Source organism: Paroedura picta, chromosome 13 (assembly GCF_049243985.1).
Source record: "Paroedura picta isolate Pp20150507F chromosome 13, Ppicta_v3.0, whole genome shotgun sequence".
NCBI classification, from domain to species: Eukaryota; Metazoa; Chordata; class Lepidosauria; order Squamata; family Gekkonidae; genus Paroedura; species Paroedura picta.
In genome coordinates this window covers 1,906,839-1,934,582 of record NC_135381.1, presented here as the reverse complement: position 1 = coordinate 1,934,582, position 27,744 = coordinate 1,906,839, and the positions used below count along the sequence as shown (strand labels likewise).

Here is a 27,744-nt window from a genome sequence, read left to right as displayed (position 1 = left end):
CCAATTCTGCTCCTTGGACAATCAGGGAAGCCCTGGCTGCATGTTGATGAATCAACGACATTCACTTGAGGCTCACCAGAGTTGTTCTCACACCCCTGGGCAGGCGCAGTCTGAGTTGCCCACATGAACTCTGCCATGTAGACAGAAAGCGAGTCTGGATCGCTGGGGCCAAGCCAGATTCTTGCTGCTAGATTGGGCTCCCGCCAGCAATCCTTGGCCTCAGGAGAAACATAACAAAACTGGGACTCTGCAGACTTTTAAATTTCCCCCAATGCCGAACAGAAGATCCCGTGTGACTGAATCAGAGCCAGTCCCTTCTAGTCATTCCGAGACTCCCGCAGGGATCCCCGCCAGCTTGGGAGCCGGCCCATCAAAAGCAGAACTCCGCCAGACACTCCGCCAAATGTGTTTTATCTGTCGGTTCTGACAAACAGCTCTTAATTATTCATCGTAATTCTTCACACTGTGCGGCTTGCTGGGCTTTGAGGCCTGTTTCCCTTTTTTAAAAGAAATCCCTTAATAAATAAATAGATCTCAGCAGGAACCGTTCATGGGGGAGAAATGAGCTGTGCGTTTTCAGGAGGGATCGGATCCCAGCAGGATCCCAGCTGCTGCGTCCCGTAGGGCAGGGGTAGTCAACCTGTGGTCCTCCAGATGTCCATGGACTACACTTCCCATGGGGAGAGCAGTTTCCTGTCAGCCAGGACCTCCTAAAAAGAGCAGAATGCCTCCTGTGGTTCGCCTCAAGCGAGGTGAGCTGGCTCAAAGCGGCAAGCCTTGTTCTTGCATTTCTCCGACCAGGTAGCATCACGCCCAGGATCAGAACGCCGGAGACCGGCTCCGACGACGCCATCAAGAACATCCTGGAGCAAGCCAAGAAGGAGATAGAGTCGCAGAAAGGTATGGGCCGGAGGGGCTGCGTGCGCCACCTGCACGACTCGCCTTGTGCGTACTCTGTGGCCTTAGAGTCCCCCCAAATTCAAGCAAGGTCAGGGCCCTTGCCATGAGCAGAGGTTCACTTTCCTTCATACCGTCTTCAGTTCTCTGGAGGAAAAAACAAACAGCCCTAGCCTCCAGCCTTAGTCAGGTCAGTGTCCCCTTTTCAGTCTTAACGGCGGAAACTTTGTCATCTTAAGTGTTGTGTTTTTATCGCACTTTTACAGTGGCTCTTGCTTTCTCTCTCTCTCTTTCTATCTGCCCATCTATGTCTGGGGCGGTGATGCTCTGTGTTCTTGGGGCTTGGGGGGAGGGGGCAAGACTGGGAGGGCTTCTTGAGTCCTGGCCCCAATGGGGGACCTCCTGATGGCCCCCGGGTTTTGGCCGTTGTGTGACACAGCATGTCGGACTGGCGGGGCCATTGCTGTGATCCAGCACAGCTTCTCTTACCCTCTTATGAGTGTTGTTTACAGATGAGCTCTTTGACCAGGGTGCTTCTTCACTCCGGACTGGTGAATGTTCCCGTGTGGCAGATTTAGCCTTGTGGAAGGATCGCTTTGTGGTGGCTGAAATTCGGCATGAAATTCTGGCCTGGGGTTTCTCAGAGTCCAAAGTAGCATGGTGCACACTGCCCTCTGCTGGTGTCTTCCCTTTAAGAATTTGACAGCTTCTTATGGGGGCCCCCATGTATTGTGGGGCTGGGCATGCATCCTGGCTACGTAGGAACGGTGCAGTACAGTAGAAGCCCCCTGGCAGTGAGTCAGACGCCACCCACAGAACTTAGGGCCTGTTTGTGTTTTTTGGCCATGTAGATCCTGCTCCCCCCCCCCTCCAATCTGGTTGGTTGTGGTGCACGCAGTCCTGTTCCCCCCAAAGATCTTAGCGGTGCTCCTTACAAGCTGCCTTAGGGTGAAATAAGGTCCTTGGTCCCTCAACGTCAGTGTTGTCCACAGACTGGCAGCAGGGTCTCAGGCAAAGGTCTTTCGCACCACCTGAGACTTGATCTTCTTCGCTGGAGATGCCGGGGACTGAACCTGCGACCTCCTGCATGCCAAGCAACGGTCCTTCCGCCCGGCCCCAGCCCCTCCCCCCTCCCCCCCCCGCCTTCCACCCTCACTCCTATTTTTGGCTGCTCCTTCCGCAGGGGATGGCAAGAACTCCTCGACCCCCCAAGCAGTGGCCAACGGCCCTGGCGGGAGCAGCTCGGAAGATGCCATCAAGAGCATCCTGGAGCAGGCCCGTCGGGAGATGCAGGCTCAGCAGCAAGCCCTGCTGGAGATCGAGTCGGGCAGCGCCGGCCGGTCCGTCGCCACGCCGCCCTCGGAGCGCTCCACCCTGGCGGCCGTCAGCCAGAACATCGTGCAGGCCTACATCAAGCAGGAGGAAGGGCTGCTGGGCCCTGGTGCCGGTGGCAGCTCCAGCCAGGCCCCCTTGACGGTGCTCTCCCCGGCCGCCTTCGTGCAGAGCATCATCCGCAAGGTCAAGTCCGAGATTGGGGACGCCGGCTCATATTTTGACCAGCACTGGGCCTCGGAGAGGAGCCTGCTGAGCCGCCCGTACAGCTCCGTGTCGCCCTCCCTCTCCTCCTCCTCCTCCAGCTACTCCAGCATGGCCAACGGGCGGGGGTGGCCACGCGGGGAAGCTGGTGACCCCGTCCCGAACGAGGAAGACCTCCCCACCTCTGAGGATGAGCCGCATCGGGGGCTGGAGGTCAAGGCGGAAGGGGCTGAGCCCCAGGGCTCCGGCCGGCTGGCGTATTACCCGGCTTACGTTCCACGGACCCTCAAGCCCACTGTCCCGCCCCTGACTCCGGAGCAATACGAGATGTACATGTACAGGGAGGTGGACACCTTGGAGCTGACCAGGCAGGTGAAGGAGAAGCTGGCCAAGAACGGCATCTGCCAGCGGATCTTCGGGGAAAAGGTATCTCAGCCTTGCCGGGAAAGCACACACACACACACACACACACACACAGACAGACACACACAGACATTGCACACTCTGGAAGGGAAGGGCTGCCGGGAGAAACTTCCCTTTGCTGCTCCATGCAGGGAATTCCATTCTCCAGGGACACCCTCGGAAAATTCACAGAGCATTCTTTCCCTCCAGAATTTTTTGTTTGCTTGCATTGGACTGTGCAGACTTTTCTGGATCTCTGTTGCATCCCCCAAGAAACCCCCCTGAACGCTTTGCTAGAGTTCCTCCTTCCCCAAGAGATGCTTGTCGATGCCCCCATCCCTCCCCCCGGCAGAGCTCACTTCCCAGGTGCCGCCACATTGCCGCTGGAGCAGCGAGGCCTGTGCGTGGACCCAGCCCGTCTCTCTCCTCTCCTCTCCTCTCCGCTGCAGGTGCTGGGGCTGTCACAGGGAAGCGTGAGTGACATGCTCTCTCGGCCCAAGCCGTGGAGCAAGCTGACCCAGAAGGGGCGGGAGCCGTTCATTCGGATGCAGCTGTGGCTCACGGACCAGCTGGGGCTGGGGATCGGCCAGCAGGCCGGACAGCCTCACGGTAGGTCTTCTGCAGCAGCTGTTCGGGGAACCATCTCTGTCGGGTCAGGCTGGACCTGACTCCCGGGTCAGGCACACCTGCCTTCCACACATGTGGTATGTTCTAGTCTCTGGAGGGGAGGCGTTGTGGTGTAGCCCAATCTCTTCACATCTCAGTAACTAAGCAGGGTTGATACTTGGAAGGCAGACCACCAAGGAAGACTCTGCAGAGGAAGACAGACCACCAGGGAAGACTCCGCAGAGGCAGGCAAGCAAATCACCTCTGCTTCTCATTTGCCTTGGAAGCCCCTTGCTGGGGTCACCATAAGCCATCTGCGCCTTAATAGCCCTTTACACTCAGACACACACACATGGCCTACTCTGCCACCCCCAGCACTCTCCCGCCCCCTCCAAGCAGCTCTGGAATCTCCCTTGATTGACATCTCCCAAGACCTGTCAGAAGAGGTAACAGGTGTTGGATAAAAGTTTTGGCCCTGAGCATTCCTATAGTTTTGCTGAGAAATGAGACCCATTCCGGGGCTGTCGTTGCTCCACTGTGGTTGGAAGAAGTCACAGTAGGCGCAGACTGGAATGTACCGTTTCAGAGTGCAGGAGGGCTACTAGATCACCAATGACCCACTTCCATAAGTAAGTCCTGCAAACAGAAAGCTAGATAAGCACAAAGTGCTCAGTTTGCTTCCTGCAGCGGAGAATCCGAGAGGGGGGGGAGGAAATGCCATTCTCCACTTTGCCATTAGAAGATTCTGCCTGGGTGTTGATATCAGGCCTGCATCTGTGCTGTTTTGGAGGCAGTGCCAAAAGTGTGGGGCTGGCAGTGGTTGTGCATGTGTGGGAGTGTGCAGAATTTTACAGGCTGTGAAGATGGCCGTCTGATTCTGTGACACTCTGTGACGCTGGGCAGATGGCGAGAGGGAGGGTGGGAAGGGATGAGCCCGTGCCCCGGGTAATATGTATTTTTTTTCTTTTATTACATTTTATGAGACAATACAAAAAGATAGAAAGTGGATACAAAAATGGCCCCAACGGGTATAAATATAGTCCCCTGGCCCTTTCATTTACTGCTGCTTATCCTAAAAGTCTGTATAATAATGATGCCATTGCTCTTGAGTCTTGTGTTGTTCCTCCGTTGACTCAACTAGTTAGTTTGGCCTTTTTTGAAAGTTCCGTCCCTTTGTCAAACCAGTCTAATCCGAGGGTAGTTTTGTTCCCCACATTGGGGTCAGGAAACATTTGCTTCCAGGCCAGATCGGCCCCGAGGCTTCCTCTGAGGAGCAGAAAAGCAAACCACCTACTCGGCCTGAGACAGACATCTGTGTGCATGCACACACGCACAAACCACAACACTGTGGATTTATTATTATTATTATTATTTCTGAAAAGGCAGCTCCTAACATCTTCCCGATGCCGGCTGTTTTGACTCACGTGCCTCTCTTCCCTGCCTCCTTAGTGAGCACGTTCTCCTGCAAATGCCTCTTGGAAAGGGATGTTTTCAAAACTTTGTGCCAGGGACTGAAGCGCATTTGAGAGCTTCATGTTAATGGTGCACGTCATCCTCTTTAATCCAAAACGGCTACCCACGTACCCCTGCTGAATAAAAGGCCGCTCATAAGTCTATCTACAAGCAGAGCCTAGACCGTGGATCCAGGAGGACCCGAGGGAGTAAACAAACCACAGCAGACATAGAGCCGGTCTCCAGCCCATGAAACCTGCTCGGCCTTGGGCTTCACCCACCTGAGGCATCCCCCAGGGCTGTGATTCGGGGTCAGCGTTCCCTCACAGAACGGGGTGGCAGTGTCCCTCCATTGCTTGCCCCTACGGCAATCCTGGAGTTTAGCACCAGTTTAAGCTTTGCATGGATGGTGCCCATGGACGTCTCTCACACAGGCCGATGCTACCGACGTCGGGAATGAGCCAGCACATGGCGGTTTAGCCCATTTCCCTCTTTCCCCTTTTCTCTGTGCAGCCAGTCCTGGGGAGGCCCGGTCTTCTCCCTCCCCGCCGCCCAGCCCGCCCGAGCAAGAGAAGAGCCCCCCGGAGGCCCTGAGCCTCGAGAGCAGCAAGGAGAACCAGCAGCCGGAGAGTCGGTCGGGTTCCACGGTGAGCGGGAAGACGTGCCCCAACGGGCAGGGCTCAGCGGGTATCCAGGAGATCGTGGCCATGTCGCCGGAGCTGGACACCTACGCCATCACCAAGAAGGTCAAAGAGGTCTTAACAGATAACAATCTCGGTACGGATTCCTGGGGGGGAATTCTCCAGGCTGATAGCGGCAGGGCTGGCGGCTCCTTACAGGGAGGGCAGGCAGGAGGGAGGCCACTAGGAACTGTGGGGCACTGCATTGGGGCAGGGGGCCTCAACCTTCTGGCTCAACCTTCTGGCTCCCGAGACTGGCTTGGGGCAATCTCCACGCACACCCAGCCAGCATGTCTCCAGCGGGTTGTCGTGGAGAAGAGCAGCAGCCTCTAATCTGGAGAGCCGGGTTTGATTCCCTGCTTCTCTACATGCAGCCAGTCACGGTTCCCTTGGAGCTCTTTCGGCAGAGCAGTTCTCGCAGAGCTTTCTCGTCCCCACCGACCTCACAGGATGTCTCTGGTGGGGAGAGCAAGGAAAGGCATTTGTTAGCTGCTTTGAGACCCCTTCGGGTAGTGAAAAGCGGGGTGTAAAAATCACCTCTTCTTCTTCTGAATGTGGGGAGATGTCCCCTGGAGAGAACCATCTTGGTATGAGGACAGGCCGTGCTAGGAAAGAGGATGACATCACATGGAAGTTCCCAAAACGGAGGCATCACAGTGGGCACGCGGGTCAAAATCCCCACGGGGCATTGGCCTCTCTTTGCCTTGCGGAGGGGACGGGGGCAGCAGCAGAACTGCTGGACAAGCGTTGATGGTCTCCCTTCTCCCCTGTCTCCCCCTCCCCTCCCCTCCCCTCCCCCCCAGGCCAGCGGCTGTTTGGAGAGAGCATCCTGGGCCTGACCCAGGGGTCCGTCTCCGACCTCCTTTCCAGGCCCAAGCCCTGGCACAAGCTGAGCTTGAAAGGGAGGGAGCCCTTTGTCCGCATGCAGCTCTGGCTGAACGACCCGCACAACGTCGAAAAGCTCCGCGACATGAAGAAGCTGGAGAAGAAAGGTGAGGAGGATCTGCCACATGCAGGGATCGCCCCCAAAGTCAGGCCCCACCTGGAGGGCGGAGGGCAGTTCTGGAGGCCTCGCTTAAAAAGGAGGTGGGCAAAACGGAGAGGGGGCCGAGGAGAGCGACGAGGGGGATCCAAGGCCTGTGGACCAAGAACCGACAAGGAAAGGCTGAGGGACGTGGGAAGGTTCAGCCTGGAGAAGTGGAGGCTGAGAGGGGGCAGGAGGGCTCTCTTGAAGTATCTGAAAGGTTGTCCCTTGGAGGGGGGCAGGGTCCTGTGGGCAGCAGAGGAGAGGACCCACAGTAACGCCTTCAAACTATGTGCAGAACACCACCAGCTAGATATCTGGGGGGAAATTTCACAGTCAGAGTAATTCAGCAGTGGGATGGGCTGCCTAAGGAGGTGGGGAACTCCCTTCCACTGGCAGTTTTCAAGCTGCGGCTGGACAGCTTGTGGCTGATCCTGCATGAGCGGCGGGTGGGACTAGATAGCCTCTGTGGCTCCTTCCCACTCTAGGATTCCATGAATGTCCCTGCAGCCTTGGGTTGTGTCGTGTGGGCTTGAGCCTGCTGTCCCCAGATTATGCAGTCTGCCAAGATGTTATGCGGTGTGACGAGCACCGGCTTCTCTAGCGCAAGCTGCTTTGAGCTGAAGGGGGAAATGGGCAGAAGCTCTGAGCTCGTATCTCTCCCTTTTCCGCTGAGCTGATAAGCTGCATAATATGTTTGGGACTCTCATCTGCAGAATTATTTCAGAGGGCTGCTGCGCTGTTCTGCAGTTAGATGCCAGTCCAGGAGCACCTGAGAGACCAATAAGATTTGTGTGTGTGGGAGGGGGGGGGTTGAGACTCAAGGCTCTAGGAGTGGTGGCTCCCAAAAGCTCAAGCCCCCCCCCCCCCCCGATTTCAGCTCTTTTGGTGGATGGTGACGGGGTGCACGTGGATCTCCACGTGAGCCCAGCCGTCCTGTTGGGGCAGCCAGCCTGGCTTAGGAAAGACCTGAGCGCTGAGGATCTAAGGAGGTTATCATAATAGCCGGTTGCTTTTCTTCCCGTTCTGTTTGTAGCATACCTGAAGCGCCGCTACGGACTGATCACGGCCGGTTCGGACAGCGAGTCTCCCAACAGCCGCTCGGAGTGCCCCAGCCCCAGCCTCCAGCCGCACGACCTGAGCCTCTTGCAGATCAAGAAGCCCCGGGTGGTCCTGGCCCCCGAAGAGAAGGAGGCCCTCAGAAAGGCCTACCAGGTGGAGCCCTACCCTTCCCAGCAGACCATTGAGCTGCTGTCTTTCCAGCTGAATCTCAAGACCAACACCGTCATCAACTGGTTCCACAACTACAGGTACGCTTCAAGGGGCTTCAAGAGGGCAGCAGAGTTCCAGTGGAAGCAAAACCTCCTGCTGACCTCAGAGGGCGCTGCAGGGCGCTCTAGTGTGGTTCAGGCAACTCTAGTGCAAAGCAAATGAGATCACAGAAGGGCAGTGGGTCACTGGAGCTGTTAATTGTTATGATGATGATAACTAATTTTCTAACCTGTCCTTTCCATGAGGTTCAGGGTCGGTAACATCAGGTCATAAGCTACAGTCACATAAAATGAGTTGGAATGATTCAAAGTTTACACTGTTTACACACATCTGCCTGATTAAATTTAAGTCGTAAACTTTCAGACAGACAGCACAGTGTAGTGGTTAAGAGAACCAGCTTCTAATTTGGCGATCTGGGTATGATTCCCTACTCCTCATGCAGCCAACTTGGTGACCTTGGGCTAGTCACAGTCCCGATAGTGCTGTTCTCACAGAGCAGTCTCTCTCAGCTCTCTCAGGCATCCCAACAGCCCACTGTTCCTTGTTGACTCAAGCTCAAGGTCTCCTAGGTGTGCCTTCAGTGACCCAACCCCTGGACCTCCGTGACACTCATTTTGGCTAAGGGTTGGCATCCACTGTCAACTGACCTTTCTTTGGCAGGTCCCGCATGCGCCGGGAGATGCTGGTGGAGGGAGGCCTGGATGACACAGATGCAGAGCCGTGCATGGCCCCGGCCGGCAACTCCCTCAAGGGCCTCCAGCCTCAGAGCCCCGGCTCGGAAGGAGAGGACCAGAAACCGGTGCTCAGAGATGCCGAGTGCCAAGGGGGAAACGAGTCACGGGTCCAGATCAAGGAGGAGCAGGTGGAGGCAGGTGAGAAAGAGGACAGTTCAGACCCCGGGGATTCCTGCAGCCTGGACGGAGAGTCGGCCCTCAAAGAAGAGCAGGTGGAAACGGCATGCACCGAAGGCCCCAGTGAGACTCCCGGCCTCCCGTGGGGCAGTGCCCCACATAGCAAAACTCACGGGCCCGGCGCTCCCGGTTGTTCCTCCTTGCGTAACCCCGCAGAGTCGGACCCTGGCGAGAGGCCTCACCCGGACCCCCTTAGCTTTAAGTCTGCCTCCGAGTCCTCCCGCTGCAGTTTAGAGGCCTCCCTGAACTCTCCGTCGGCTGCCTCGTCTCCGGGCCTCATGATGTCCGTCTCTCCCGTCCCGTCCTCCTCCGGCCCCGTCTCCCCCTCGCCCGCAAGCACGGCGGCCGCCAAGGCGCAGAGCCTGAGCCCAGACATGGACACGGGCTGCGGGGGCCCCAGCGCCAGGCTCAGCACCCACACCCTGCGGCGGCACGAAAAGATGGCCAACCTCAACAGCATCATCCACCGGCTGGAAAGGGCGGCCAACCGGGACGAGACCCTCGAGTGGGAATTCTGAGGGGCCAGGGGAGTGTAGATAGAAACACACACACACACACATATATATATAAATACACACACACACACACACAGCCACACATATATATTTTATAAATGTCACCAGGGACTGAGGAGGAAACACCCCCCTCCTGGATCCTTTTAGTGGGGGGGGGGGGAGGAGGAAACAGTTAACTGCAACTCCCAAAAACACACTTTTCTTAGCTGCCACCAGAAAGATGAAAACTGAATTTTGTTGGTTTGTTTTTAAATGTGAAAACAAAACAAAAAAAAACAACAACCTGGGAACACTTTTAGAAGAAGGGGGGGGGAAAGTTAAAATAATATTTATAGACCTCTTTTAGATATTTTAATAAAAGGAACCTTTGGAATTTATTAACAGCTCAAGCTGCTTTGATATTAAAAGATAGCCTATAAACTGTATCAGTTGTGTCATTAAATGTCCACTGAAGCCCTGTAGTTTGCCACTGGATGAGATTAAAAATAAAAAAGCGATGCTCCCCAGACTTGTCGCTCAAAGCCATCGAGAAGGAACTCGGAGAGGGACCGAAAACTGACTGTCCTAAATTCGCCAGAGGGGGTTTCTCCCCTTTGTCCGCACGATGCCTCATTGCTACGACCTTTCCAGAGACTTGTCTTATAGTCCGCGAAGACTCTAAATTTGGAATCTGCGATGCCATCTCGGGTCTGTTATTTAGTTCTGGTGGTATGTTTTGAAGCCCTTTTTTTGTAACGCAGGGGGGGAAAGTGTTGCGTGCCGTTGTATATGTTGTAGAAATATGTTTTCAGTAGCCTTCCTGAACAAGATGTAGCATGGTTTCAGAACTGGTCCCTGAATGCTTCCTCTAGCTAGCGACCCTTGCGAAACAGAGACAAGGGGGACACGTAAGAAGAAACCCCAAGAAAAGAAGAAGAATTCAGCGGCGGTCGGAGGCAAACTTCTTTCTGCCTACTGTTGATCTCTTTCACACCTCCCCCCCCCCAAAAAAAAGGTGCATTCAGCCACTTGAAGCCTGGGATCTGTTTGGTTTCGCAAGGATAGACTGGAATGATAACCAAGACAAACTCAAACCAGTTTACATTTTTCCTGTGCATGAAAAACCACTAAGAGAGCACCGTCCCCGAGATATCAGCGGCGTGTTCTGTTTTAGGAAGGAGCAAACGTTGAGGTGCCGGCCAGTTGCAGCACGTGAGTTTTAAAACTTGCCAACTCAACCAGAGCCACATCTGGCTGCTGTGCGCTATCTCCTCATTCCGTATAAAGGAGGCATCCCCAGTGCATGCGCCGGGCGGGATGGTGGGCATATCCTGGAGCTGCCCAGTGCATGCAAGAGAACATCAGTTGGGGAGAGCAATATTTACTCCCGGTTGCCACTCCAGCCAAGAATCTAATCTTTGGCATGGATTTCCACTTCCTAAAAACAATGCTTTTGTCATTCTATTTTTCCTGAAAGCATCTGAGAAGTGCCTGTTGAACTCTCAGAAGCTGAAGGTGGCTAAACCCAACCACCCAGGGTCAGGCGGGCGGAAGGGCTTGAGTACTTGATAGGTAGGGTTTTTCCGAGTGGCAGTTCCCTAGGGCTAGGGATGCCATCCTCCAGGTGGAGCCTGGGGATCCCCCAGATTTCCAGCTCACCTCCAGACTACAGAAATCTGTTCCCTGGAGATTCTGGAAGGTGTGAGAATGGCTTTCCTGGGCTTTCTGAATTGGGGAGTTGCCGCTTTGAGGGCGGCCTTTGAATCTGAGGGTGCAGCTAGAGGACGGTGACCCTTTTGCCTCGGTCATTTTCCTAATCTCAGTTCCCCCCTTGGCAAAAAAGGACACCTGTATGTTTCCCCAAATGTGGTAAACTGTTCGGCAGATTCTAGGTGAAGACACACTTTAAAGCAGGGGTAGTCAAACCGTGGCCCTCCAGATGTCCATGGACCACAGAATCAAAGAATCACAGAAAAACAGAATCGTAGAGTTGGAAGGGGCCATACAGGCCATCTAGTCCAACCCCCTGCTCAATGCAGGATCAGGCCAAAGCACTAAAATTCCCATGAGTCCCTGCCAGCGTTCCATGGACACCTGGAGGCCCGCAGTTTGACTAGCCCTGCTTTAAAAGGACGGGCCAAGGAGGAGCCCAACGCCTGAGCTTCCGGATGGGGCAGGGGTGCTGGCTTTGGCAGTTTTATCAAGATGGAGACCATTCTTGCATCTATTCTGTCCGGTCCACGTGGCACACTCTGATCCCAGTTCAGCTGCTCCTAAAGGGTTTCCATTAGGATGATCACTTGCAAGCCGGCAGGAAAGGGGAGGGGGATTCCGCCCCATGGGCTTTCTGCCCTGAACGCGCTAGAGATTTGCTGTAGTGGAACAGGATTTGAGCGAAGCACTTAGGTACGGTCTTTTGAGCCCAGAGAGGAAATCTGTCGCTCTCACGGCTGGTGGGTCATCGGTCAGCTGTCCTTAGGTTCATGTACTGTACTTAAAAAAAAAAAGTTTCTACAAGATTGAACTTTGTTAAACATTTTAAAAGAAAAAGGACCACAAGTTCTGTAAAAGAGCCACTAAAAAAAATACAGAAGTTGTCTAATAAGACGGTTTGGCATCTTGGTTTATTGCGTTTGGAGCTTTGGCTGGCCGGTCCTGAGCAAGGGGTGAGCTTTCTCCCATCCTGGCAGCGTTTCCTGTGCAGCAGTGCTCCGGAGAAGACAAGGAGGTTTTACAAGAGTCCTGGGGGGTCTGATTCCGCCTTGCAGCTGGGCGAGATTTCCTTCCTGCACCTGCTTCGAAACAGGACCGTTCTAGAGGTAAGCTAGCAGGTCCGGGGTCACCAATGCGGGGCCTGCCAAATGTTTCAGAAAGTGTGTGTTGGGGGGGGGACGACAGGCACAACGCTTGCCAGAAAGGGCGTCTGGTCTGATTGGCTGTGCGGGTTAAAATGGCACTGTTCAGTGACAGCTGCCGCCACAGAGTTGGTTTGATTACTCGTCCCCCTTTCCTGGCACAGTTTTAATTGCCCCTCTTCCCCCCCCCATGCAGTTGGGCTGGGTGGGGGTGGTTGGTTCTGCCTCTTGCAGCCGGCATTTCCCGGATTCCAGATGTGCCCACAAGACTCAGGGAGGAGTCCAGAGAGGAAGGGGCAAAGATGCCAGCTTCCCCGACCTTTGTGGTAGTCAGGGCCCCTGGATGCACAAGCGCCTTCTCTTTTGGGGGGGCCTTTTAGTCCTCCTGATACCCACACGGGGCACTGAGAGAGACTCTTTCTCTTTCCCCGACTTCACAATTTTGTTTTTCAACACAGAAGTAATTTCTGATCAGCCATGGGCCATTGGTGGCCTTCCTTAGGAACAATAAAGGTTTTGGGTTCCTTTTTAACCGTTCACACCCAAGTTGTGTGTGTGTGTGTGTGTGGCACAGGTTGTGTAAGAGGAGGGTGTGGGGATCAACATGTTTACTTTGGCTTTTCTGTCCCTGAAGGGTCTGTGAAGGGGAGAGACGAGAGGGCTGCAGCTGTGGCTTCATCAGGAAGACCCCCGAAGGCAGCTCTGGGCAAACACCACCCAGACAGAGGGGCTAGATTCGGGAGGGGGGGCTGCATAATGTGGCAATCCGGGTGAGCCAGTGGCCCCTTCAGATGGGACAGACAGACGGAACATTGTAAGGAGGAAACGACCCACCAATCCCTGAGCTGCTTTCCTCTCTGATGGCTTCCAGTTTGGTTTCTGTGCTGCTCAGAAACGCTGAGTGATTTTTTTTTAATGTAGGATTTCTGTCCAGCAAAATGAGGGCAGTCTATCTGATCTTGTGAGTTCTCGGAAGCTCAGAGCTCTCTCGGCCCCACCTCCCTCACAGGTCACGGCAGGCCAACGTCAGCCGCTTTGAAACTCCTTTGGGTAGAGAACATTGGGGTACAAAAAACAGCTCTTCTTTGTTTCTTCCCCTGTCACCGGGATCCTAAATGATGGTTTAATCCAGGGACCTCTGATTGCTTCTGCTGAGCAGATTTCTCCTCCTTCTGTCCCAAGCAGGGGCCCTTCTGTGTGGCTCTGCAAGCCCTTCCACACACACCCCCCCAACCAGGCCTAGATACATGAGGCAGCCAGCACTCCTCCCCAAAGCCCAACCCAGTCTGCAATGCAGGCCATTGTTGTGTCTGCTCTTCCCCGATGAAGGTCAAGATATGTGGCTTTTGGAGAGCACTGAAAATCTGCAGAGAGAATCCATGATGGTCAAAGCAGATTTGAAACTGGTTTAAATGTATCCAATTTAGATTTTTTCTTCAGCCCTGCCTGCAGCTGCACTGGCGACCTGAGTGAGCACCTGTTTGTCAGCCCCTGCATCTGGCGGGCATCCCCAAAATGTCAGCAAAACCAGGGCAGAAAAGGGGGGGTGAGAACCTGGCAGAAGGCCTACCCCCTGCGTATCAGGAACGAACTCCAGCTCAGCTGTTGGGTTTCTAGAGTTTTTGAAAAATCCTTTGGGCATAATGTCTCATCCTGGCGCCTGTGGTTGGACTTACTCATGGAGCCTCCTTTGACCAGAAGGTGCAGTTTCCCCACTGCCCAGGCTCAGTCACCGACTTCCTTGTATGAAGCAGCCGACATCTGGAAAACACCAGAAGAGCAGTTCTCCAAAAAACCTCTCCAGGAAACTCTTTCCATGACTGCTGGCCAGCCGGGGAAACTCTGCTGACTGAAGACAACTCTGGGGAAGGGCTTAAGACATTGAAAGGAGATGATCAGAGGTGTAATTGTAAGGAGATGATCACCCCTGATCAGAGGACTAGGCTGTGCCCTCTGTGAACTGGGAATGAGACCCCAGACTCCCCCCACCTAAAAAAACCCCTTCTTGCATCTACAATCTGTAGGGGAGTCTACAGCAGGAGGCTGTTCCAAGGAAGCCCCCTTTCTATGCATGAGCCATTTTGGGTCCCAGGAACCTCCACATGCCTCAGCAGGCAGCTGGAAAACTGAAAAGGTAAGGGGGAGTTCGATTACATTTTTCGCATAAATGCCTTTGTCAGTATCGAAGGTAGGGAGAAGAAAAGTTCATGCGTGGCTTCCAGAAGCAGCCCTATACCCTCTAGAGTGCGTGAAAGCGCAGGCCGGAATCTGGTTTCTGGCAGCTGAGACCCCAAGGCTGGAGGAGCAGTCTCCAAGCTGCAGAGGCCCCCCTCCCTAGGCCACTTCAGCATATCTTCATGCCGGCCTCAGAGAAACCGGACTTGGCTCAGCACCAGTGGAATGACGGCCTGGCTGGGGAAACGGTTGAACAGATGCCCTGAGCCCGCTCTTCTTTGCCCCTCCGACTTACAAAACCCCGGCGGCCTTATTCCATCCAACAGTTTTGCTGTTCCTTGAAAGCCACGAATGCACCAAGAACTCACTCTCTTCCTTTTCAATATTTAGATTTTTGTTTCTTTTCCAAAACCCATGGATAGAACTGTGGCCATTACTGCAGGAGAAAACCAGCTTGGAAACGACTGGGTTCCTATTGGACTAGTCTGCACACACCAGTGATATACAAGAGAAAAGCCATTGGTTGAATAGTGGAACCCTGAGCCTTTTAGCCACACCCATTTGACCCCACCCTTGCCCCCCGCTTTGCCCCCGCATGCTCTTTCAACAAATTAAAACTCCAGTCTTAGAGCACGTGCAGAGTGCCCTTCCTCACCACTAAGCATCCCTGCACCCTTCAGAATCCAAGAGCAGAGATTGTGAATTTCTGGCATTGAGCGGGGGGGGGGGGGCTGGGTTAAATAACCCTGATTGCATGGCAGCCCCCTGAACTAGATAACCCCCCCCACACACACACACACACACACACACACACCCTGCAGAAATTCCACATTGCCTTCCCTTGCTTGATTTCATGAAGAGGAAACAGGGTTAATTAACTTTAAAAATTTTTTATAGAGATTACAGTTTTGCAAATGAATCCATACGGGACCCCTGTTTTTGCAACCGTTTCTTCATCTGTACCCATCTCTGTCCCGTACGGCCTCAAAGGGCCCGATGCCTCTGCCAGCAAGGGAAGACTCAACTCAAGAAACCGATGCTTCTGACCGCCCAGGCGGCTTCTGCTGTCCAACAGGTCTCCTGCTTCGTTCCAGCTAGCCCCAGGCCGAAGGGTCTTGCTTGAAGGGTCCTCTCCGAAGCAGCCAGGAGCTCCCAGGCCCTGGGCAAGCGGAAGCGGCCCAGTTGGCAGCAGGGGCTTTCCCGGAGCGTCTGGCAGCTGACCGGCCCAGTCAGCGTGAGCCTGAGGAGAAGTTTCCAGCAGCTGGAGATCTGTCACGGCCCCCGATGGTTTCCTGGCGTGCCCGGCCAGGCCCCAGTCCTGCTCAGCCTTTCCAAGGGGGCTCCCTCGACCCCGGGTCCAGCTCACGGTCCACCACCCCTCCGGCCCTCCAGCCACGCCCTTCGCAGGTCAAGGATCTCCCTGCCGTACCAGCTGTGGAGCTGGGGGAAGCCAGCACTGACCGGGGCCACGAGGTCGTCTATCTCGGAGCCCTTGGCCCCGCAGGAGTTCCCCGAGGAGGCTCTTTTCCGGGGCGGGAGAGGCGGTGGCTTGAGGCCCCCCTCGTGGCCGTTCCCACCAGAGGGCCCTGAGCCAGCCAGGGGGTACCCGCTGGGCAGGCTGCGTGGCCCCTGGCAATTAAACCACAAGGCACAGCCGTTCTCTTTGGGCGGGACGCAAATCGGGAGGGTCGGCGTCTCGGAGGGCGAGGGCAGGCCTCTGGTGGCCGGCTCCAAATTGGGAGCGGACCTGTTTTTCCGGCACACGGGGGATCGCCGCTGGACCCGGTGGGCGCCGGACAGGCTGCGCTGGGCCTCCTCCAGCTGCTTCTCCAGCTCCCTCACCACCAGGCGCAGGTAGCCGAAGGAGGCCCGCGAGAGCGCCTTCACCCACGCCTCCAGGGCAGCCTGGCTGTCGGCCGCCAGGACGTAGGTGCGGGCCTTGGCGCAGCCGAAGCGGATGGAGAAGGCGAACTCCTCGCTGGACTCGCACAGCTGCACCGTCGAGCCCTCCAGGACGATGACCCCCACGGGCTCACGGCTCTCGCGGTCCTCGAAGTAGAAGAGCATGTTCCCCCGCAGCACGAACCAGCGCCGGTGGTAGGCAGGGTTGCGCTCCCCCTTCTTGCTCAGGAAGCCGGCCTGGTCCGCGGGGGAGTCGCAGGTGGCGTAGGAGGCCAGGCCCCGCTCGTTCAGCTTCATGGTCCCCCACGCCCTGCCGGGAAGAGCACAGCCAGCTGTTGGGATGGGGGGGGAGGGGGACAGTGTTTCCCAGAGCAAAGACACACTCAGAGGGAGACTCCCCTGGGGAAGTTGGGGGAAGGAGAGGGAGGGGGGCTCGGCCAGCCCCAGTGCACCAAACAGGCAGCCGGCAGGGGAGACGCTCCAGGAATCCCACGTGGGAGACAGCTGCTGGGAGGTGCCCGCCTTGCAGGCCCCAAGAAACCCCCAGGCCCTTCCCTGACTAGCCAGGACAGGCCCCCAAGACACTCATAGGGCCTGTTCTCCTTGGGGGAAGTGGGGATTTTCGCCCCCTAAGGGGATGGGTCTTATAGGGATCTCATCATTGTTTTAGGGGGATTTTTATGCTGGATTGCTGATTGTTACCCACTACGAGCTACGCTGTTGGGAGTCGTGGGATACTGGTAGAAAAATAATGAATTAATGAAATGATGGGATCTCTCTTGAGCCGGCTGGTCCAGTGAACAATGTGAGCCCAATGCCCTTGCCACCCCCCACCCCCCACCCCCCAGGAGTCCCTCCATCTGCCCCATAAATGGGCTCGGGGGGCACGTGGGTCAACACAGGGTTGCACTGGAGTAAATGGGAAGAAAGAAAGCGCACCAAGCCCACCCCAGGACGCACCAGCTGCAAGGGGTCTTTCTAGCCTTTTCTAGCCTGCAGGCGCAAGCACACAAAGATGGCAGCCATGAAAGGCAGAGCCAGGCCCAAATCTCAGGCTACGGACAGCTCAGACAGCAGCCTTTCCACACAGCCAGCCGATCCCCCTCAAAAAGGGGCAGCCTGGCTCAAAAGGGGGTCAGGAACCGGCCTGAGGAGGGCAGGATCCAGCGGGACAGATCGGGGCCACATTTCTGCCCCAGCGGACAGGCTTTTGAACCTCAGTGGGCTGTGAAGATCCAGCCTTGTGGAGGAAAGCAACAGACGGACCCCTTTGGGCAGAGCCCCCCCCCTTGGAACTCGGAGGAATGTCGGGGATGGGGCAGCTCTGGAAGTCCCTTGGCCTGCGTCAGTGGAGGCGAAATCAGGCGAGGCAGTGCAGCACGGCCGGATCTCGGACGCCAAGCGGGGTTTGGCGAGGAAGACGCTGCAGAGGAAGGCCCAGGCAACCCACCCCGACACAATCACTTGCCCTGACCTCCCAGGTCACCTGACAGCCCTTCACGGACACAGGTGGGGCCAGGTGTGACCGCTCCCAGGCAGAACAGATCAGGCTGCAATTCGACACTCTGCTACTCTTATTTTTTTAATTTGTGTCTTTCTCGCTTTTAGGAGATTAAATAGTGTCTCCCTGCAGAAACCGGTTTTACCTAGGTACGTTTTGGGGAGCTGCTGTGGACACCGTTCGTTTGGCGGAAAAGCCAGGCCGACATCAGCAGCGGGAGCCCCTGGCGGAAGGATCCCTTGGCGGAAAAGCAAGGCCGTCCCCCAAGTACCAGCCGGTCGGGTCCAAATCTGCAAAACAAATGTCAGACGCCTGAGGGGCAGGCAGGCTCACCGAGACAAGAGAAAAAGCCCAAAGTACACAGAGGCCAACCCCAAATATATAAAGTGTCATGTCCAAGCAACATAAATTATTATTAAACACCGGATCGTCTTATTAAATAATTCTTCACTTATAGGGGAAAAAAATCTCACTATAATTCTACACAACCTCTATATACGAATGGCACAAAAGAGCAAACACACCCACTATTGGCTTGTGCAAGAAATTCCACACCACCTCTGTCACTGGCATATTTGTAACACACACATCACAAGGAGTCCCCCGCTTTGAACTTCCAGGGTCTGTTGAATCTTCAAAGGCCGTCCAGGAAACTCCCCGGCAGCCCCCGGGCCCTCCTGTGTGGCACCCGCTTTCTCCCGGGGACAAACATGGCGAGTCCCTAGTTGGTAGCCCCGCTTTCCCTCCGAGCCGGAAAGAGCGCCTGCCTGTCCCTCTGCAGGCCTTCCCTCGGGCCAGGGGCCTTTTGGGGATCCCTTGGGGGGGACCCCAAGCCCTCCCGCTGTTCCGGCCCAAGTGCCTGGGTGAACCGCGGGAGGACTTGGCAGCCAGGCGGAGGTTAGTCCGGTCAAGCAACAAATCCTGCCCGCCTCCTGCGGAGCGACTCAGCCGGTTCCTCCTCCCCGCCCCGACGTGGCCCTGGCAGGCGGCAAAGGAAGAGCTGTGCGGACCCCGGCGAGGAGAGGCAGGGCCGAGGGCTACGCGCTCGGGGGCAGCTGGAGGGGCCCCCGGTCTCCCGCCCTGGAGTCTCCCGCTTCTCTCTCCCCGCCCCCGTTCTTCCCAGCCCGGAGGGGAGGGGGCAGCAAAGGGCGCCTGGGGGGCCGGGGGGGGCAGCGTCGTGCCCGGCTCGCTCCTCGGGAAGGCCTGCCCGCCCGCCCGTCTCCGCTCCAGCCAGAGCAGCAGCGGCGGCGGCGGGGAAGCGCGCAGGCGGCCGGCGGGGAGGGCTCGGGCCGGGCTCAGCCCTCCTCGGGGGCTTGGCGGGCGGCAGCGGCGCTCCTGGGGCGTGGCTGGGCAGGGGAGGGGAGAAGCCCCCGAAACCCCCCCCCCGCCCAGAGGAGCCCCCAGAGGCCGGCGACGCCCGTCCCCTCCGGCGCCTGAGTTCGAGTCCCGCTCCCCCCGGAGACGCGCTCACCTCCTGCCCTGGCCCTGGCCCTGGCCCGGCCTCTGGCCCCGGCCCCGAGCGGCATCCCACCCTGCCTGCCTGTCGGGGCCGCGGCTCCTCCTCCGGCCAGGCTGGCCGCGGGATCTTAAGGCGCCAGGCGTCGCCCGGCCCGGCCCCTCCCCTCCCCTCCGGGGGCGGGGAGCTCCCTTTGGGTGCGGGGGGGGGGGCAGCCGCGCCTCCCGGCTGGCGGGCTCTTGGCCAGGCTGGCCCGAGGACGCGGCCGGGCACCCCCCCCCCTCTGGGTCTGCGGTCCTGGGGGCTCCTGGGGACTGGCCCGGCTGCAGAACCTCCAGAGGACCCCCGGGTGTGGGACCGGGTGGGCCACTGGCCTGATGCAGTAGGGCTGCTTTGAGGTCTTATCGGGGCGCTTGGAGAGCGGGGGGGGGGCAGCAGGGGGGGCAGCAGGGAGGGGGGGCCCAGCAGGGAGGGGGGCCTCCAAAAGTGCTCCAGAACTCTGGGCGTTTTCCTGCTGCCTTCCCCAGATTCCCCAGCACAAATCTCGCCTCTGCCACCAATGCCTCTCTGGGCTTGGCCGCCTCAGCCCCATCTGCAAGACGGGAATAACAACCGTGGCCTGCCCTGCAGGGGTGTTGCCAAGGATGCCGGAGAGACAATACAGGCCGAGAGACGTGGGCGAACTCTGAATATCAATCACGGATTTACGGATTCATCCTAGAGGGAGAAGCAGGCCGGGCCAGGGGTCAGGGGTCAGGGGAGGCCTTCCTAGCAATGGCCACAAGGCCCCACCCAGGCCTGAGGTTTCCTCCAAGTCCGCAGGAAAGCTGCAGGGCGCAGGGCGGGATTTCTAATTTTAACAGGCCCTCCTAAACAACGGTGGCGCTTTCGCAATAAAGGCCGCCAGGGCATGCTAATAATTACACTCACAACATCCGGCAGGAGGTGATCCAGATGCCGAGAGAGATTGCACAACGTGACCTCGTTACTGGCGCATTTGCATCGCTGGGATAAAATCTGCCCCGGCTCCGAGGGAGCAGCCATCAGCAGGGTGGGGCTGTCTCCTTGGGCCCCGAGGAGCGTAGACCCCCCACCCCACCCCCACCCCCACGGCGCCCCCTTTGTTCCCCAGCTCAGCTCAACCCAAGGCCGAGGCCAAGGGCTCTTTGGGCTCCTCTTCCCTGGTTGGGGGCGGGGGGGGGGGGCTCCTTGCCAGGCAGGAGAGACAGTTGGGCAGCTGCCCCCTCCCTCTCCCAACTGCTGCACAAGGTTATGCCCAGAACTAACCTTTGGGGGTCTTCAGCAGGAGTCATTCCCGAAGGAAGCCGGAGTCCTTAAGGGGCACCTTCAAGACCCACTAACCTTTTACCCAAGGGTGAGCTTTCATGGGGAGAACGTTCTCATCTGCTCTGTGTGCGTGGGAGTTGGCACTCCATCCAGCCCTAAAGAGATGCCCATCAGTGCTCGGCTGGGGGTGGTCCTCACCCACCCTGGTTGACTCCACTAGACACCTCTGAACTCTCCCGGAGGGGGGGGCAGAAGTCAGCTGCCCACCGGATTTTTTAATGGGGTTCTGAGGCTCAGGGCAGTCCTGGCCATGGCCACTAGGTGGCAGATCAGGCTCACTTTTTGACCCTCCTCTCTGCCGGGCCTCCCAGGGAAGCTCTCCCCCCCCCACCCCATGAAACTTGCTGGTCGCACAGGTGCCCCTGGACTCAAGTTTTGTTCCGTTTATTTTAGGGAAGTCCAGACAACCTGGAGAGGTCAGTTATTCCTGCCGAGCCTCCCCAGCAAATCAACCTTTCCACTTTCCAGGGAAGAGACAGGGAACCAGGCGCAGATTCTGCCTCCTTGCCAAGAGTGGAGGGTAAGAATAACCACAAAGACAGCTGTATCCGTCCACAGATTACTTCTTCAGCCACTCTCGATTTTAAAAAGAGAAAAAGCCCACCCCCAGGGGAGGACTCTGGGGAAGGGGCACATTGTGAGCCCAGATCCTGTTCATGAGGACTCCACAGAAGCTCCCAGCTTCAATTGAGCCTCAGCTGGAGGGGAGCTTAGCCCAGCCAGATGTTCAACAGGCGGAGAGCTCTGAGCAGCAGAAGGGAATGGAGGTGCAGGCAAACTAGGGCTTCGGAGTGGTTGCGGAAGCTCCTCTTTTCTCTGCCCAGCCTCCAACTGCAGCTCTTTGGCTGGCCACCTGAGTTGGTTACTAAAAGGCACCACTAGGTTAACAGGACAGAAGCCTGTGAGAGGCTGCTGACAACCTATGTTAACTTGGGGCTAGGTGTCTTGGGGTGCAACTTTTGCAGCTACTTGTGACTTGCTCCTTCTGTGGAGGCCCTTGGACTGCCTGACCTTGCATTCTTGGTATAGCGGTCAAGAGTGGGGACTTCTAGTCTGGTAAACTGGGTTGGATTCTCCGCTCTTCCACGTGCAGCCAGCTGGGTGACCTTGGGCTAGTCACAGCCCTGAGAGTGCTGTTCTCTGAGAAGTAACATCAGGGCTCTCTCAGCCTCACAGGGTGTCAGTTGTGAGGAGAGGAAGGGAAGGCGATTGCAAACTGCTTTGAGGCTCCTTCGGGCGGAGAAAACGGCCGAGAGAATTCGCCTCCCGCCCGCCCCTCCTGCCGGCCGCTGAGCTCGCCGCGCACCCAGGCCTGGCGGCCGTACTTCTCTGGGTCGATGGGTGGATCTGCCAGTTGTGGCTGCAGCTTGCGGGGGATCCGGAAGCCACGGAAGCCGGCTGCTCTGGCGACACGGAGGGGCCCTTGTGTCGTGCCCGGGAACAAAAGCTCTCCCTTGCCGGCCCCTTTGGTTTAAAATGGAGCCCAGCCGGGGCGGGACACAGGAGAGCCCCTGCCAGTCCGGCGGGCCCCTTAGGCTGCGGCGCGAGACGGACGTCCAAGAGAGTAAAAGGACGGGACTGGGGACGGGGCGGGCTGGCTTGGGCGCCTCGGAGTGCTCAGCAGCAGCAGCAGCAGCAGCCAAAGCATGAGCCCTTTGCCCGGAGGCCCCTGAGGAGCGCTGCCCACTCCGGGCGGGGGATCTGCTGACGCTTGTCTCCCCCGAGGGAGCCCGGGGGCCGAGCTCGACCTCTTCGCCTCTGTTTTGGTCCCCCAACAGGCGTGTGGGGGAGGACGGATCGCCCCGCGGGCTCCCCGGCAGGGATTTGAACCTGCGCCCTCCTGAGGCCAGGCCGCCCTTCCGCCCCCTCGCCCAAGCCCTGCGGGGCTGAAGTCCGGGGAGGGCTCGCCTGGCCTGGCCTGGGGCCCCACCGGGCCTGATCCCTGCCGTCCAAAGGGCAGCCGCAGAGCTTGGCGGGCTGCTCCGCTCCCGGGCAGGCGCGCATTGAGGGGCCTCCTCGCCTGGCCCGCCGCCCCCGAGCCCCGCCCCTGCCCGACCCCCCCCCATCTCCCGGCCCGCCTCACCCCGGAGTTGGCAGCCCGGCCGCCGGCCCCCCGTCGGGGGCGCGCGCGCTCCCTCTCCGCGGGGCAGCCGTCCGTCCGCCCGGGGCGCCCACAGAGGCCGGCTAAGCCCCGCCCCCGGCCCGCCCTCGCCCCGCCCCCGGCCCGGCAGGCGGGCGGGCGGCCTCGGCGGAGCGCGGCTTTGGCCGGAGCGTGCCGGCGTCGAGGGAGGCGGAAAGGCGGCGGCGCTGCTGCTGCTGCTGCTGCTGCTCCTGCTGGCCCGGCCCGGCCTGGAGCGGAGCGGACGGAGCGCCATGGGCCGGGAGCCCCGCGCGTCCCCCGACGCCGCCGCCGCCGCCGCCGCCTTGTCGCGCAGGTCAGTCCCGCCGCGTCGGCCCGGAGGGGAGGCGGCTGCCGAGCATGCACAGAGCGCCCCGACGCCGTCCCCGGCCCCCGCAGGGCTTGGCGGCCGGGCCCCGGCGCGGGAAGGAGGGAAGGCGGGCAGCAGCAGCAGCAGCAGCAGCCGGCGACGAAGGAGCGCCGCGCTCTCGCCCAGCCGTTGGGGAGGGAGGGAAGGGAATCCCCGCCGCCGGAAAGCCAGCAGCTCAGCGCCGCTCCGGCCCGGGGCGCAGGCGACGAGAGTTCGCGCGGCGTCCTGCCCAGGCTGCCCGGGGCCCCGGCGGGGGGGGGGGGAGAGGGGAGAGGGGATCGGCCCGGCAGTGAAGGGCGGGGGCCGGTTGCGCGCTGGCGCCGGGGCCGGATCCGAGCTGCTGCTGTGCCGGGCCCTGCTTCGCGCCTGCCGGGGCGGGGGGGGGGGGGAGCCGCGGGAAAGGTCTCCCAGGGGCTGGGGCTCCTTCCAGGGGTGGGCAGCCGAAGGCGGACGGGAAGGCTGCCTGCCCGGGACTGACCTTCTGGCGGCAGCTGCCCCAGGCCCCCTCCTCTGCAGGCAGGAGTCTCGGGATGGCAGGGCGGCCCCGCCTCCCTCCTGCCGACAAAACGTGCCAGGCCTTCTTCTTTGGGGCCAGGGAGTGCCTCCCAGCCGCCTTCAGACCCCCCACTCCGGCACCCAGCTGAGTCTCCGTGCCCTCAAGTGGCCCTCTTGCCCGGGGACATCTGTCTGCCTCATGGGACCGGTCCACCTCCTCCTCCTCCGCAGAGACTGAAGCAGAGCCTCAAATCGAGCCCAGCTGTTTTGGGTCCCTCCTGGTCCCTTTGGAGGCTCCTTTGGGGCAGGGGCCCAGAGGAGCACAATGCTCATTCTAGGCACAAAATTGGTCTCATAGAACCCTAGAGTGGCAAGGGGCCACACACAGGCCATCTAGTCCACCCCTGCCCAGGGCAGGATCAGCCTCTGGCATCCAGGAGAAGGATCTGGCCACCCACTGCTTGAAAGATAGGTTGGGGGAGATTGGTCTGTTTAGCCTGGAGAGGAGGCGACTGAGAGGGGATCTGATAACCATCTCCAAGTATTTAAAAGGCTGCCATATAGAAGGTGGGACAGAATTGTTCTCTCTTGGCCCAGAGGGGCAGACCAGAATGAATGGGATGAAATTAATTCAAAAGAAATTCCGTCTAAACATCCGGAAGAAGTACCTGACAGAGCGGTTCCTCAGCGGAACAGGCTTCTTTGGGAGGTGGTGGGTTTTCCAGCTTTGGAGATTTTAATCGGAGGCTGGGTAGCCATCTGATGGAGAAATGATTATGTGAAGGTTCAAGGGGTTGGCAGGTGACAGTGGATGAGCGAGAGGGTTGTGAGTGTCCTGCTTAGTGCAGGGGGTTGGACTAGATGACCTAGGAAATCCCTTCCAACTCTATAATTCTAGTCTTCCCTTGCTGGTGGCAGCGGAAGGGGACCGAGAGAGCTCCCTGCTGAAGGACTTCCATCTCTCAGGTGAAGGCGGAGACCCCTGAAGCAGAGCCTCCCAGGGTGACTGCAGCAGTGGTTGGCCTTGTCCCCTGGGGATCCTCGCCAGAAGTTCCCTTGAAGGCACCTGCAAAAACATGGCTGGTCACCACGGCTGGTGCTCTTCCGTTTCTACGTGAGGCAGAGCTGAGTGCATTTGTGGCATGCGCCAAGGGCAGTGTGCTAGAGCTGGTCAGTGCCCCTTTGGCACTTGCCCTGCCCCCAGGATCCTCTGCCTGCCAGCCACCCACAGGGGTCCTCCCGTTCCTTCGAAGCCTCAGATTTGAGAAAAGCCGTGCAGAGACAGGAAACCCTTCTGGCTTCAGTGCTTGCCTCCCTCGGCCCCCGTTCTCCCTGGCTGGTCTCTCTTGCCCACCTTTCCTGTCTCTCCCCCCAGGGTCAGCGTGGTGTATTGTGCGCCACGCCCCTCCAGCCAGTTCCCACGTATATAGGCACTGCGCAGCCGTGTCCTGCTCTCTGGCACCCTCTATGCGCAAGGGGAGAACAGCCCAGTAGGAGTCCTTGGCGGTTCTCCACCAGCGAGGCAGGCCTGCCTCCCCCCCCCCCCCCGGGCGACTCCGCTGGACCCCCCGGCTGCCAAAGCGGGAGTGGACTTCCTCTTGTATTGTCAGCGAGGAGGAGGCCCCTTGTGACCTTGTTTTGGTTTTCCTAAGCGGGGTGGGGAAGCACGCTCTGCTGAGGGACTTGCTTTAGGAGCATGTGGCTGCCGTCGGGGTCCGCCAGCGCCAGCGTTCCCCGTGTGCCGTGGGGGACGTGAACTCGGGAGCAGCTCGCTTGTGGCTTCTGAGCGGGCCTTCCCGGGGGGGGAGGCGACCCGGTTTGCCCCATGGGTCTGACTCCAGAGGCCGGTCTCTTCTCTGCAAGGTATCGTACCCGTCTTGTGCTCCCGGCGGTCTCCCTTTCCCTTCCCCCTCTGACCGAGGGGAGCCTTTCTGGGGACACCGTCTCTGCGTTGTGTAACTTGTCTTTCCCCGCTTCCCCTTGGCTTCTCGAGCTGTCGCGATGGAGCTGCTGCTTCTAGAGATGCGCGTGAGCATGCCCTCATGGGTTGTGTGCGTTATGGCAGCTTTGCCCCCAAAGGAGGAGACTCCTGGCCTGCCTACCGTTTGGGTGTCTTTCTTTGTATTCGGAGAAGGCGGGTCAAATCGGAGCAGAGGACCCCATAAGAAGCTTCCGTTTCCTGCCTTGGGACCCTAGTCAATTTAGGGGATGTACTTTTGCACCGGAACAAGGGGGCCTCACTTTTGGAGGGGAAGTGGTGGGGGAAGGGCGGTGCTGCCACGGGGGCACCCTCCACCTGACCCGTTTTCTGGCAGGCCCGGCCGCCGGAGCCCCGTGCGTGGAGGGAAAAGAGGCTGCTGAGTCATTGGCAGGCTGGTGGCCCAGATAGTCTCCGGCAGCAGGGGCCCGCTTGGGGGCAAGCACCGGACGGCCACAGCAGTGCATGCTCATGCGCTTCCTTGGGAAAGCACCGGCCTTGGGATGTTTTCCTGGGTGCTGAGAGCCAAAGACCACCTGCTCTTGGCTGGGCAGCAGCTGCGGCTCATGAGAAATTGTGGAAGGCATCGCCCCTCTGTCTGACTGTCCCCCCTCCCCCCGTTCTGCACTCCTTGCTCCTGACCGTGGGCACCTGTTGGTGGATTCCTTGCTTCCTCTTTGGCCCTTCCCGCTCTTCCTGCTCCTCACGGTGTCTGCCTCTCCTCCCTCTCCGCTGGCTTCACCCACCGACACCCCCTCCCCCCGTGCATCTCCGGCCCTGCAGTTCCCCTTCCCCCGGGGCTCTAGGCGCACGCAATGGCCTCGAGTTCTTCTCCATAACACTCAGGTCTTTCCCTCTCAAATCCCCCGTCTCTTTATGACCGACCTTTCCCCATCGCAGCTGCAATGCCTGTGAACGTTCCGTAGCACTGCGGAACGAGGAAGGAGGCCCTTTGGGCATACAGTAGCCATTTTTTAGCCTGTGTGTGCGCACGCTATCAGAGGCAGCATCAAGCATGTGACCCGAAAACACTCCAGTTCTTCTCCCACCTGCGGCTGGCGGCTCTTCGGAGGCAGACTCAGCTTTTCAGACTTCTAGTGTGATAACCCTGTTTTGGTTTTGCTGTTTTCAGACTGTCCTCAAAGCCCAGTTCTTTGGTGCTGTGGGGGTCCCAAGCCGAGGGGGGACCTTTACTATTTTGTCTCCTTTACTATTTTGAGCAAGCCTCCTCGGGAGATGGGAGCTTCTCCCTCTTTGGAGGTTTTTCAGCAGAGGCTAGAGAGTCATCTGGCAGAAATGCTGATTCTGTGAACTCAGGCAGATGGTGGGTGGCAGAAGGGGCTCTGTTGGTTCTTGGCTCCTGTAGCCACTTCTTGCATGCCCAGGGAAATGCCCATCTCCACTTTGGGGTCCGGAGGCAAATTTCCTGCAGGCCAGACTGGCCAGGGATTCTGGTTGGGGAGGCATGCTCTGGGCATAGAACTGGGGGTCACTGTGGGTGGGCAAGTAGTTGTGAGTTTCCTGCATTCTGCAGGGGGTTGGACTAGATGACCCTGGAGATCCCTTCCAACTCTATGATTCTGTGACTCTTGCCATCCATTCCTCGGAAGCGGGTGGGCGTGTAGCCCCCCAAAACCCTCCGTTGAGTGAGCAAGCCTCTTAAGTGTGGGTGTGTTTGGCCTGGGTGTGGATTGTAACATCAGCAGGAGAGCTCTCAAGGGCCCTGGATTCAGGAGGGCCCTGGATCCTCCTCCGTACTGGCTTTTCCGTAGCCGCTGTAAGACGGAAGTCTCGAGTGTGTTTCTAAAGCCAGAGCCAGGAGCCCTCTCCGGAGCAGCCAGCAACGAACCTGCTTCCTGTCTGAGCCACATGCAGGGCGACGATAAAAAGTTTTGCAGAAGGCAGAAGGGTCTGGGAGAAACTGCCAGCCTCTCGGCTGAGGACGTCTTCAGATACTTGATGGAGCAGAGTTGTTTTCTGTTGCCCTAGTAGGTTGGACCAGAACCAGTGGGTTGAAATTAATTCAAAAGAATTTTCGGCTAAATATCCGGAAGAAGTTCTTGCCAGTTAGAGCGGTTCCTCAGTGGAACAGGCTTCCTTAGGCGGTGGCAGGTTCTCCTTTGGAAGTTTTTAAGTAGGGGCTGGCTAGCAATCTGACAGATTTGCTAATTCTGTGAATTTAGGCAGATTGTAAGTGGGTGGACAGAAGGGGTGGTGTAGGTGCTTGGCTCTTGTGGGCCTTCCTTGCATTCCCAGGGAATTGCTGATCGCC

At 58.2% G+C, this 27,744-nt stretch overlaps 3 protein-coding genes across 19 annotated transcripts in view; 2 read left to right on the top strand and 1 right to left on the bottom strand.

Moving 5' to 3' along the window:
* CUX2 (cut like homeobox 2) overlaps positions 1-10,273 on the top strand; it is a 117,893-nt gene extending 107,620 nt beyond the window's left edge. For all 11 annotated transcript variants that reach the window (XM_077309358.1, XM_077309361.1, XM_077309359.1 and 8 more), the window contains 7 exons: positions 802-900; positions 2,081-2,859; positions 3,285-3,444; positions 5,407-5,670; positions 6,377-6,565; positions 7,634-7,907; positions 8,530-10,273. In XM_077309358.1, coding sequence (XP_077165473.1) covers positions 802-900; positions 2,081-2,859; positions 3,285-3,444; positions 5,407-5,670; positions 6,377-6,565; positions 7,634-7,907; positions 8,530-9,298 — 2,534 coding nt within the window. In that variant the 3' untranslated portion in view covers positions 9,299-10,273. The remainder of the gene's footprint in view (positions 1-801; positions 901-2,080; positions 2,860-3,284; positions 3,445-5,406; positions 5,671-6,376; positions 6,566-7,633; positions 7,908-8,529) is intronic.
* Positions 10,274-15,178: 4,905 nt separating this feature from the next.
* Positions 15,179-22,670, bottom strand: PHETA1 (PH domain containing endocytic trafficking adaptor 1). 5 transcript variants are annotated; one of them, XM_077308171.1, is made up of 3 exons: positions 22,594-22,670; positions 17,853-17,997; positions 15,179-16,516 (listed from the first exon to the last, which is right to left on the bottom strand). In XM_077308171.1, exon 3 carries the CDS (start codon positions 16,501-16,503, stop codon positions 15,667-15,669), a length of 837 nt encoding a protein of 278 aa, XP_077164286.1. In that variant the 5' UTR covers positions 16,504-16,516; positions 17,853-17,997; positions 22,594-22,670; the 3' UTR covers positions 15,179-15,666. The 5 variants fall into 5 exon arrangements, with proteins under 5 accessions (XP_077164286.1, XP_077164285.1, XP_077164284.1 ...); XM_077308170.1 differs by lacking the exon at positions 22,594-22,670 and adding an exon at positions 19,179-19,344 and having other exon boundaries at positions 17,853-18,019; XM_077308169.1 differs by lacking the exon at positions 22,594-22,670 and adding an exon at positions 19,179-19,344.
* Positions 22,671-22,796: 126 nt separating this feature from the next.
* SH2B3 (SH2B adaptor protein 3) overlaps positions 22,797-27,744 on the top strand; it is a 36,737-nt gene continuing 31,789 nt past the window's right edge. For 2 of the 3 annotated variants that reach the window (XM_077308166.1, XM_077308168.1), the window contains exon 1: positions 22,797-22,945. The gene's annotated coding sequence lies outside the window, so the exon portion shown is untranslated. Of the gene's footprint in view, positions 22,946-24,725; positions 25,358-27,744 lie in introns of those variants that run through there. The other variant, XM_077308167.1, reaches the window with a different exon arrangement.